The sequence below is a fragment of the Hemitrygon akajei genome, chromosome 5 (genome assembly GCF_048418815.1).
Source record: "Hemitrygon akajei chromosome 5, sHemAka1.3, whole genome shotgun sequence".
NCBI lineage: Eukaryota > Metazoa > Chordata > Chondrichthyes > Myliobatiformes > Dasyatidae > Hemitrygon > Hemitrygon akajei.
In genome coordinates, this window is record NC_133128.1 from 61,998,104 (window position 1) to 62,010,679 (window position 12,576).

The 12,576-nt window shown below is 39.4% G+C and overlaps 1 protein-coding gene across 2 annotated transcripts in view; it reads left to right on the forward strand.

Annotated features, from left to right (window-relative positions):
• pola1 (polymerase (DNA directed), alpha 1) overlaps nucleotides 1-12,576 on the forward strand; it is a 295,953-nt gene that overhangs the window by 123,571 nt on the left and 159,806 nt on the right. For both annotated transcript variants that reach the window (XM_073045628.1, XM_073045629.1), the window contains exons 27-29: nucleotides 5,586-5,618; nucleotides 9,032-9,124; nucleotides 11,357-11,562. In XM_073045628.1, the coding sequence (XP_072901729.1) occupies nucleotides 5,586-5,618; nucleotides 9,032-9,124; nucleotides 11,357-11,562 (332 nt within the window). The remainder of the gene's footprint in view (nucleotides 1-5,585; nucleotides 5,619-9,031; nucleotides 9,125-11,356; nucleotides 11,563-12,576) is intronic.

The window sequence follows — 12,576 nt, forward strand, 5'->3', positions numbered from 1 at the left end:
CTGTACCTCCTCCCTATTGATAGTAACAAGAGGAGGGCATGTCCCAGATGGTGAGGGTCCTCAATGATAGATGCTGTCTTCTTGAAGCACCCTTTCTTGAAGATGCTGTCTGGTGGGAGAAGGTTGTGCCCATGATAGTTAAGTTTACAATCTTGTGATCCTGTACATTGGAGTCTCCATACCAGGCGGTGATGTAACCAGCCAGAGTGCTCTCCGTGGTACATCTAGATGATAGATAGATAGATAGATAGATACTTTATTCATCCCCATGGGGAAATTCAACTTTTTTTCCAATGTCCCATACACTTGTTGTATCAAAACTAATTACATACAATACTTAACTCAGTAAAAAATATGATATGCATCTAAATCACTATCTCAAAAAGCATTAATAATAGCTTTTAAAAAGTTCTTAAGTCCTGGCGGTAGAATTGTAAAGCCTAATGGCATTGGGGAGTATTGACCTCTTCATCCTGTCTGAGGAGCATTGTATCGATAGTAACCTGTCGCTGAAACTGCTTCTCTGTCTCTGGATGGTGCTATGTAGAGGATGTTCAGAGTTATCCATAATTGACCGTAGCCTACTCAGCGCCCTTCGCTCAGCTACCAATGTTAAACTCTCCAGTACTTTGCCCACGACAGAGCCCGCCTTCCTTACCAGCTTATTAAGACGTGAGGCGTCCCTCTTCTTAATGCTTCCTCCCCAACACGCCACCACAAAGAAGAGGGCGCTCTCCACAACTGACCTATAGAACATCTTCAGCATCTCACTACAGACATTGAATGACGCCAACCTTCTTAGGAAGTACAGTCGACTCTGTGCCTTCCTGCACAAGGCATCTGTGTTGGCAGTCCAGTCTAGCTTCTCGTCTAACTGTACTCCCAGATACTTGTAGGTCTTAACCTGCTCCACACATTCTCCATTCTATACACATTTACTTAGGTGATATACCAAATCTCCTCAGACTCCTAATGAAATAGAACCATTGGTGTGCCTTCTTAATGATTGTATCAATGTAAGGAGGAGATGCTTTATTGATGGTTAGTTTAACCCAGAAAAAAATAAAATTATATTAATGTGTAATGTCTACAGTGTTCTCAGTGATCCATTTAGTGTGTCCCTCCCCAGAGTAAAGAATATTAGGTGACATGAATTGTTTCTTGTCCCATTTGCTGTGTTTGTTTTTCAGTTGCTGCCATTGTTAGGGGAGCAAATGGAGATAGGGTGCACTAATTATTGTACTTCCCTTCCCCATGGCATCGTGCTGTATCAGTGTTATGAATCAAAACTATTTTATTATTTGTCCAAAGGCAGGGGTTCGCAACCTGTGGTCCACGGTCTCTCGGTTAATGTTAGGGATCCATGGCATAAATAGAGGTTGGGAACCTCTGTCCTGAGGGTTTGGACGTTAGTCCTGCAGTCTGTTGTTGCCGTATTTCTGTATTTCATACTTGGATCATCATACTTCCACATTCTTGCCCATATGTGCCTAAAGAAGAATGAGTCATTGCTTCAATTTGATTGCCGACTTTTTTTTTCCCCCTTGCTTTCTTTCATGTAATGATTCAGCAAGTGCATTGCACGGGCACCAAACATAAAACAGTTTAAATGTGTGACTGGATATGTTCAGCACGTTATGTACTGTAAAGTGATTTGGGAAAGATGACAGGGAAGGTCTGCTGGGCTTTTCGGATTTGGGCTTTTACTCATCAGTTGATCTAAATGTTTTGATTGCAGCCAGTGAGGGTGAATTATTCCCAGTGTGTATCGTGTGTGTGTGTCTTGGAACTCAATAAAATAAGGAAATCATTGCTAACAAAGTAATTGCTGTTAAATAAAACACCGGCTTTAAACGTGAAATGGAAAGATATTGGGAATTCCCCAAGTTCCACTCGAACCGCATAATCTATTTAGAAAAGCTTCTTAATTTATGGCTTTTCTAATCAGCCAACACTTGGTTTGAGGAGTTCATTATTGCTTTTAAGCAGTTGTAGTCCAATAATGCTTAAATCTCAGCCAATTAGTCTGAAGGGAAATGACTTTGGCATTTTGTAATAAGTGTTGAATTACAGCATAGATTTGCCTATTAAACTCTTCACTGATGTGTTTGACATGAGTGAAATATTGTTTCCAATGCAGTAGTACTTCACAGATCTAGGAGTTTTTAAAAATTCTTGAACTAATTTGCCTTGGGGTTGGGAAGTAGTAATCCTAAACTGCACAAATAGTTAAAAGGTGATAAAGAAATATGTAGGTTTTGTTTAATCTTAGCACCATGGGATCTTTAATGACAATTAAAGTAGAAGTGCTATTATATTTATTCACTTTTGACACTTTAAAGTTATCTGTCACTATATTAATGGGTGGCCAATTATTGCCTGAGCACTGGTATACTTTCCCTATATACCATCAACTGGGGTGTATTTAAGGTCCAATTATTGTGTGGCTCACTTTCCTTTTTAAATGCACACCAAATGATAATTCAGGTTTGTATTTAGATTTGTACAGTAGATTATGATTGTATTTTTACCACTTATTGGGCTCAAAGCTTATTTAAGCTCAAGTATTTCCAAAAGATCACTAGTTGCCTTTTATGGGATTTTAATTGTTTAGACTGATGCAAAATAAATGCTTATTATCATTTTTTTTATTTTTTTTATTTTTATTGGTTTAAAATGTATTTAACACTAAAATGTACCAAGTAACCTATTGTCTTTGCGGCATTCTTCGGCAGTAATAAAGCAGGTGCAGTGACTTGCATCTGCTTCTGCAGAGCTCTTCTTAGTGAGTGCTTTTTAAACTTCAAGCTGATTATTACTTTCCATTTCCATAATAAGAATTGAAGATTGACTGACATTTACAAACAGAAACTAACAAACTGTTGATTGGAAGTTTACGTACAACTGTTTTTGATCATACATGTGGGAGGTGCTGTGTGTTTAGAAAGCAAACATGAGAAAAAAGTGAATAGCTGTCACAACATGAAAGCAGTGCATAGACACGATGTCCTTGGAAGATTGTCCATTGAGGCCAGATGTGTAGAACTGAGAAATAAGGTGGTGGCAGTCACTCTAGTAGGGCTGTATTATAGAACCCCTAGTAGTCAGCAGCAATTTGAGGAGCAGATGTGTAGAGAAATTACTGATAGGTTTAAGATTAATAATTTCTCTGTATTGACTGGGCCACAGTGTTTAGGGCACGGATAGAGTTTGTGAAATGTGCCCAGGGAAGTTTCTTGAGGTATTATACTGGAGGAGCAATAGCTTATATTCTGCCTGGGTAATCTGCAACCCAAAGGCAGGAATTTTGAGTTTTCTAGCTTTAGGTAGCATCCCACATCACCTGATTGTTTATTCCGTTCAATAGATGCTACCTGAGTTGTTGAGTTCTTCCAGTGTTTTGTGTGCGTTCCCCTTTTTATTTCAGTCTTCCCCCGCCCCCCCCCGATCCTCCAGTCCTCATTTTTGCTGCTCTTTTCTTCCCCCAGCCCACCTTTTGCTGTCTCCTTTCCCCTCTTGACTCCATCCATCCACTTAACACGTAGGCCCCCCCTTCTGGTTCCAATTGTTTGTTCACCTTTCGTTGAGACATAATGTTGTAGTTGTATGCGTAAGTCATTGGTGAGGCTGCACTCGGAGTACTGTGTACAGTTTTGGCACACTGTTATAGGAAATCCATGGTTAAACTGGAGAGAGTGCAGAGAAGATTTACAAGGATGTTGCCGGGGCTAGAGGGTCTGTGTTATGGGGAGAGTTCGGCCAGGCTAGATCTTTATTCCTTAGAATATAGGAAAATGAGGGGCATTATAGCTCAGTTCAGAATTATGAGAAGCCCAAATAAGGTGGATGGTAACAGTCTTTTCTCCAGGGTAGGGAGGTGCAAAACTCAGAAGTGTAGACTTAAGGTGAGAAGGGAAACAGTCAAAAGGGACCTGATGGCAACATTTTCAAGGAGAGGGTGGTGAGTCTATGGAACAAGCTGGCAGAGGAAGTGGTTGAGGCAGGCACAATAATATCATTTAAGGAGCACTTGGCTAGGTAGATGGAGGGGAGGGGATTGGAGTTACATGGGCCAAACGTAGGAAATTGGGACTAACTAGTTGAGGAATATGGGCTGCTTAGGCCGAAGGGTGTATTACTCTATGACGCTACAAAGAGCAAATCAACAAATATACTTCGGAAATGAACACAATTTCAGAGTTGCTGTAATAATATGATTTGAATCAGGACAATTTAAAAATAAAAGACACTTGTTCAAAGTTCGGAGTATGTTTGATTTCTTAAAAGTTTCGCACTTCATTTGATAACAGTTTGTGGCATCCATTCCTCCTCCCCATCCCCCATAAATGGAAAAGCTGTCCTTATCAAGAGCACTCCATGGTCATCACTTGCTCTTTGTACCACTCAAGGGTTTTAGATTTAAAATAGGCTACAAGGACAAGATTTTTTTTCTAATCTACAAATTATGATCAAATGAGAATCAAATTAATGACATCATTTTAAGTGTAGGTGAAAAATGTTGCAGTTTTTGGAAGTTAGTGACTGGGTGAATCCAAATCTGTCCTTTAAACAAAGCTGAATAAAAGGTGCTTTTAATTTCTGTGTTATCATCTTCTTGTCGCCATTAACATAATTTTCACATTTTCTTGCCTTTGTTGGAAATGGCTGAGTTGCCTTTCCATTGTATGGAACGTTATGTGCGTTCTAGCACTGCTCAGGAGGTAAGGCTATGAGTTTGCCTTTTCTCTTTTACTCCGATGAACCATCCCCACCCACCCCTTGGTTTTATGTCATTGTTGCCTTCCTAACCAATATCACTGCAGACCAGATTAAATATAGGATCTGGGGAGTATAGTCTCAAGATCAATCACCTAAGATGGAGTTGAGTAAACAGAACTTTGTGCGCAGGGTTGCAAATCTTTGGAACCCTACGTCAGAGTCATTGTTGAGTAAGTTTGAGGTAGATGGGATTTTCTGTGCTAATGAAATTGGAGAATACGGTGATGGAATGAGTACAGTCCAGTAGAAGTTTATTTGTTCTTTGTGCTGTGTTGTATGACATGGGCAATCATGGTCTTTCTATGACCATGACTGGTCTTGGCAAATTTTTTTACAGATGTAGCTTGCCATTGCCTTCTGGGCAGAGGTTTTACGAGATGGGTGACCCCAGCCATTATCAATACTCTTTGGAAATTGTCTGCCTGGCATCTGTGCATACATAACTGGGACTTGTGATATGCACCAGCTGCTCATAAGACTAACCACCACCTGATCCCATGGCTTAATGTGACCCTGATTTGGGGGGGAGGGTGCTGAGCACGTGTTACACCTTGTCCAAGGGTAGCAGAGGGACGTGCGCCTCACTCCTCTTTTGGTAGAAACACATCTCCACCTTGCCATCCATCCAGTAGGTGAGACATATTATAAACTGAATGCAAGTCATGGAATACTGCACAGCCTCAAAGAACCACAGGAATTATTTCAGCAGGCGTATCTTATATTTTTGTGTTTGTATTTAGAGTAGACAAGTAGATCATTAACCAATAATTGCCACCTGTTTACCTGCAACTTTTATTTTATTTCAGATTCTCGTGCACACCAAGGAGATGGTCCAGAAGGTAATTTATCCCCGTGCGTATCAGTGTATAAAATGGTGCTAAGCTGCAAAGATATTAGCAGCCAACTTCAGGAACTGCTCCTTCACAGCAGCAAATCTCATTCATATTCAAGAGTTTAATCAGGAATAAGTTATTTGTGTTAATTAAAGAAATGTTTTTCATATGTTGGGTGTGATAAATTGTGTTGTTCCTCACATATGTGAACCTTGTGAATAGAAGCACTTCTCCCTCAGGAGCTGCCTCCTTTGAGTGCTTTGTGCTAATGCTGTGTTTACCACTTTGCTTTTGTATGCCATTAGCAGCAATTCTGCAATGGTTTTAATTTTTGGTTCATTTTGTGTAACCTGCTCAGAAATGCTCTCCTGTTCCAACAGCAGCTTTAAGGGGCTATATTTTGAAAGTACATGATATCCATTTTCAGAAGGTTTTATACTATTCATGTCACGTTTTGTGGGGAGGCAGAAGGTGGCATGTGAAATAATGGGAAGTATTAAACTACCTTTCATGCTTGATATTGTCCCCATTAAGATCAATATGAAACAACTTCTCCATACATGAAATGAACAATGAATATTGTCTTTTGTGTTTGCAGCATGTATTCTGCACAGTTACTTTGCTGCACTCTAATTCTTGATAGAGAAGTTGCCAGAAGAGCTGCTTAAGGGATGACACTGTTATGACTAATAAGAACAAAGCTCGCAAATAACTATGTAGGTTATTAAAGGTCACGGGCTTTTTATAGTCTAAGTGAACCTGCAATTGGATTAAACAGGTTCTCGAAATAAATTTGTTTGATGAAGAATGTAGATGTTGGATGTGTCCTGTCTTAAAATGAAAATATTGTAATTAGCTATGGAGGAGTAGAAATTCTTAAGCCGACCCTTCTTGTAAAGCAAAGGAAGTACAGCAATTCTAACTCACTCACGGGTGATGTAAATTTATGCAATAAAAGGTCAGAACCGTGACAGACCTGTCATATTTGCCATTTCCAGTAATGTGCTCTGCTTCCCTATTTATTAACTCATCTGTCAACATCACTCTTTACATCTTCACTAACAGGATTTGCTTAATGCTAATAGACAATCTGAAACTGTACAATTTAATTCTGCTGAGGGTTTCAATTGACAGATGTATCTGTGATTGAAATAAAAGTGAGCATTCAGTTGGAAGTGGGGGTCTGAATGTAAATTCAGCTCAACTTGTGTCTCTTTGAAGGAAAGACAAGATTGGAGGCTGCGGGGCCTATTAGAATAACTAACAAATCTTTGCTATGGGTAACCTGTTGCTCCATATGTGTGGCTCACGAAGAGTCTACAGTGCAGGAGTTTAGTATGATGGTAGAAAATAAACTCCTTAGATCCATGTGTATCAGTTAAACAATTCCTTGCACCTATGTCAGATGAGTTCATATATTTCTAAAGAATGTGAAGTAATTATTTTTCCACTAAAGCTCCTGAGCTAATTCGATGAATGTATGAATTTTGTGATTTGGACATATATCTTAAAAACAGGTAGTAATTCATTTGCTCCATTTTAAGTGCAATGTGAGACCACTTTAGCACAAGTGGTGAATGTAAAACAGTAGCTTCATATATTAATATATATATATAAATATATACTCAAGCATTGAGAGCTCCTTAATCTGAAAAATATACTTTTGCAATAGAGTTGCAAAAAACTGAAGCATCTGTTAAGTTGATCATTTACCCAATGACAGTGCTATGGGAAATAAGGAAGGATATTGTTGGAGCTATAGTGGAGAATTTTGCTCTTTATTAGCCATGTGTGAGGTACCAGAAAGCTGGAGATAGTAAGTGTTGTTCCCTATTCAAAAAGGGCAGAAGGAATAAGCCAATTTACAGGCCAGTGAGCCTTGCAAAAATAGTGGGAAATTATTGAAATAAAATCTAAGGGGTAGGATTTATATTCACTTAAAAGTGTAGAGCCTAATTAGGGGTAGTTAAAGTGGTTTTGTCAAAGGGTATCCTTTTTCACAAATCTGAATATTTTTGAAATAGTTAAGAAAATTGATGAAGGCAGTGCAGTAGATTTAGTTTACATGGACTGTAGCAAGGCTTTTGACAAGTTCTGTTTGGTTCAGGAAATGATGGCATATATGTTGGCAAACTGGATCTATAATTGACTTGGTGATATGGGGCAGTTGTGGGTGGTTTTCTGCCTGTAAGTCTGTAACCAGTGGTGTGCCTGTGCAGTGGACATTTGGTGTTTGTTTCAAAAAAAAATTACCTGGAGGAGAATGTGGGTGGACTGATTGGTGACGTCACAAAATTGGTGAAGTAATAGATAGTGAAAAAATACATTGTTGTTCATTTGAAAAGTTGGGTACAGTGGTGGTAGATGGAAATTAATCCAGATAAGTGTGAGACAATGCATTTTGGGATGGACAATAGTAAAAGGGCATACACTGTAAATGGCAGGGACCTCAGTGTTCGTGTACAGGGGGACCTTGAGGTGCAAGTTCGTAGCTCCTGAAAAATGGTAACGCAGGTGGATAGGAGAACAAAGAGGGTATTTGGTATGCTGCCTTCATTTTTAAGATCTGAGATATTATTTTGCAGTGTGCATCTCTTTAAGATAACTTTGTGTTTTTTAAGATAACTGTTTTTTAAGACAACTTTGTGTTTTAGCCAGTTATGATTTGTGCTGTGCACCCTTCAACCCCTCACTGTTTGACTTTTAAGGTGTTTCCATTGTCATCCTTTATTGGCCACTCAAATGAGATACAAAATCTCCTAAAGCACTGTTTATTGTATCAATTGGTTAGGTTCTGCTTGGTTCCCATGTAATATCTGGAAAATTTAATAGAGAGCATGGAACAAAAGCCAGGCAGCTCACAAGCTTTAACGATCTGACTGATGCAGCCCTAGAAGCTGTCTTTTTCAAGCAAGACAAACCAATTTTATGAATTTGGCTGTTTCTTTATTTGGGTAAATCTTCAATCACAGCACTAAGATCCATTGGTATTCGCAGTTATATATGCATAGACTTGAATGAAAGCAGTGAAAAGAAAGAGATTTACTGTATATTTGTTGCACTTTGAGATCTCACAACATGATTTACTGTTTATATATTATCATGAAGCATGGTCATTGCAGATATACGATGGGGCTCTACAGCTAATTTGCGAGCAATATGGTCAAAACAACCATGACAAGACTAAATAGATAATATACTTAGATGGTAGCTTTGCAGTTTAACCCTACTGTCACTTAAACCCATGTAAGAAGGCAGGTCAGGCATGATTTTCACTGGCAAAGTTGATTTGCTTTTTTGTTGTGGTTTTGCAAAATTATTTGAACTGAGAAAGACCAAAATTTGGACTCTTCCTCGTAACAGCATCTGTGCAGAAACAATTCCTTGGTTGTTACAGCTGGCATTTTCTTTTGCTTTAGATGAACCTTGAAGTTATTTATGGAGACACTGATTCCATCATGATAAATACCAACAGTACAAATCTGGAAGAAGTTTTCAAACTGGGAAACAAGGTGACGTACCATGCTGAAGAGTTCAAGCGTTGCAGTGACTAATCTGATACACAGATCAGATATCAGTGCCATTTTATTTTAAATAAAAGTACCATGTGTCTCATGAGTGAGATTTATTTATCGATAAGAGTATTGACAACTTCTGAAGCATTTATTTGAATTTCAGTACATACTACATGTAAATGAAGTAGGATTTACTTCAATTGGCCTTTGCTTGAATTGGATACAAACAATGAAAATCGTAATCTAAACAATTTGGTTAGAGCCAGGTGGCTTTTAATTGAAATGTTTTTCTTCCCATGAGGAATTCAGTACTGGCAAGTACGTTCGGTATTGTGCAAACAGTTTGTGAACTCAGATGGTCTGATCTCGCTCTTCTTCTGTGGCTGAGCTATTGTTTCAATCATTCACTGTTACTCTTAAATATGCCCAGTAAATCAGAGCTTAAATTGATAATAAGAAAGTTCAATCTTGTTCAACTTTCGCCTCCTTTTCCTCACCCCCGCCAACTCTAACAATATTGTTTTAATGGAAATAGTTGGTGGTTGTTGAAAATTTAAAGGAAAACTGGAATTTTTTTTTAATTAGCAATTAAAATAAAGAAAATATATAAAATGTTCTACTTAAGCTAACTACCTGGAAATTTGCGTTCATGATGGGATTTTTTGGAGATTCAATCACAAACACCCTTTTGAGTTTCATCAGCTTGATATGTTTCTTTCAGTTATATCCTCATATTCTGCCAAAAGCCTGCTAAAGTGAAGTATTGATAGATTTTGCTTGCAGGTAACAGCCATGATTCAAATTGTATCTGGTTCTGCTAATTGGGCCCTTGTGGTCTTTGCATTTCGTGGTTAAATATCTGCCTAAATACCTACTTCTAATTACTGAACTGAAAAATCAACAATATGTAACCAGGTTTGCAAAATGTGACTAACTTTTGAAGTGGCTTTATGGAGTTGTCTCTGTGACTGCTACCCCAAACACCAAGCAGCAGAGTGAATATAAACACAGAGGACTATAAAACACTTTGCACTCTGGCAAAGGATAGACTTCGTATGTTAGATTTAGGGGAGCACAGCACTGTAGGGTTCAAATCCTGCTGCTGCCTGTAAGGAGCTTATGCATTCTCCTGTGACCTCGTGAGTTTCCTCCTACGTTCCAAAACGTACTGGTTGATAGTTTAATTGGTCATTGTAAATTATCCTGTGATTAGGCAAGGATTGAATTGGGGGATTGCTGGGTGACGTGGCTCTGGAAGACCAATTCTGTGCTGCGTCTTAATAAATCAGTACATAAATGCATGGTGGTTGTTCATTGTATCTGGAGATGGCAGGAAACCTGTGCTGGAGAGTTTTTAAAGTGGAAGAACTGTTGTACTGTGGCAGTTCTACTCTCTCGACCACAGAAGCCTGGGTCCAGTGGTATGAACAAAGGATAGATGTAAATGGCACATAAATGTGAATCAAAAACCTTGCAGCCTGTTTTTTTACTCCAGTAGAAGGAAGAGAACTCTTTGGCGGGTCAAAAGTGAAGCTTTTCTTCAGTTTAAGAGGAGAGCTCTTGCCTGGAAAAAGCCAGGATGTCTTTCTGGTGGTTTACTGATGGGAGGAACTCTACCAGAGCTAAAGGATGGGAGAGTCAATCAAACGTTGACTTTTGATCTAATGTCAAGACTAAGATCCCCTTTTGCCTATTATCATTTGGTTCTGCAAATCAGGATTTAGCTTGGACTTGGTGCATTTTTAAAGCGAGAATAGCAGTACCTTGATTCACTCTGGAGAATGAATGAGGTTGCAGGTGATTCGTGGTATATAAACTCTCCAGGAGTTCAAAGTAAAGGGATTAACATTCTGGACTTTTCTTCGGCAAAATTATGAAATCCCTTACTTGAAACTGCTTTTAGTTAATTAATTGGTTGCTAAAAGGATGCACGTGCAGCTTACATGTTTAAAATCCTATATTCTACCTCACAAGCACGATAAGTTGCTTATTAGGGAATGAGAATGTACTAATTTACCTGGTCAGATGTCAGTTTTCATACTTATTTGAGCTGGGTTGAAATGCCACCTTATTCTGCCATGGTTTGAAAATAATGTAATAAATATCATTATCACCACTGAGGGAAGCTAAGTCAGGTTCATACTATAGTCAGTCTGTGGTTAGGGTACAGGCTAAAGTGGATCTAATGAGACAGTTTGAAAATTAGCTAACATGCTGTTGCTTTGGCAGGTCAAGAGTGAAGTAAATAAGCAGTACAAACTCCTGGAGCTGGACATTGATGGTGTGTTTAAATCATTGCTGCTGCTGAAGAAGAAGAAATATGCGGCCCTTGTCATAGAGCCCACTGCGGATGGACGCTACGTCACAAAGCAGGAGCTAAAAGGACTGGATATTGTTAGACGAGACTGGTGTGACCTAGCGAAAGAAACTGGAAAGTAAGGAACTGATTTTAAATAACTTATCTTGCTTGTGTGCTTTTAAAACACATTTTTCAAATTATGAGTACTAACTTCAGTGTATATATACAATAAGCTGTCATCTCTGAGTCAGAAGGTGTGGTTTAAACCACAGTCAAGAAACTTGAGCTCCAAACTGTGTGTGTAATAATGCTGCACCTTTCATGATGTTGTTCTCTGTGGGGCTATTAAAGTCTTGTTTATTTTCCATTTCTCTGCAGTTCCTATCCCCCACCACACCCTACCAGGTACTGTCTGAAGAGGATAAAAATACGTGTCTTCAATAGTTCTGTTTAATATCTGAGAAATGTTTCCAAGATACACCCTGAAATTCTTATTCTTCACAGACATCCATGAAAGCAGAGAAGTGTCTCAAAGAATGAGAGACAGTAAAAATGTTAGAACCCCAAAGCCCCCTATCCCTCCCACGCTCTAGCAGCAGCAAAACAACGACCCTCCACCACCCTACCCACTTCCTCAAAAAAGCATCAGCACCCTCCACCCAAAAAGCATGCAATAACAAAGCCCCCAAGAAAGACCCATGATCTGCTGTACAACAAAAACTAATAGTTCACCTGATAATTCGACATTCCACAGACTTTCTTCCTTCCCCCCCCTCTACCCCCCTCACCACCCCAATAAAGGGGAAACAGTGCGTCCCCTTTCACAGTGAGAGGGGAGATGTAATAAAGCATCACCCTGATTTACGATAAAGTCTATTGCAGCATTTATTTTTCTCCCAAGTTCTCTGAATGGGGAATTGACAGCAAACTCTTCCCCACCACCGAGAGATGGGGGGAGAGAGAGAGAGTAAGGGCACGATTGACTGAGTACAGAACCCCAACAACTGATCCACTGCTCCCGATGTTCTGTTTTCTCCCACCGCGCTTCAGTTGGTGGCACTGGCCTGGAATCAGCCCATCCACAGGGCTGTACGGGCGCACTCCTCTCCTAGTCCCTTGGGATTTCGAGCCCATGGGAGTGGGTTTTACC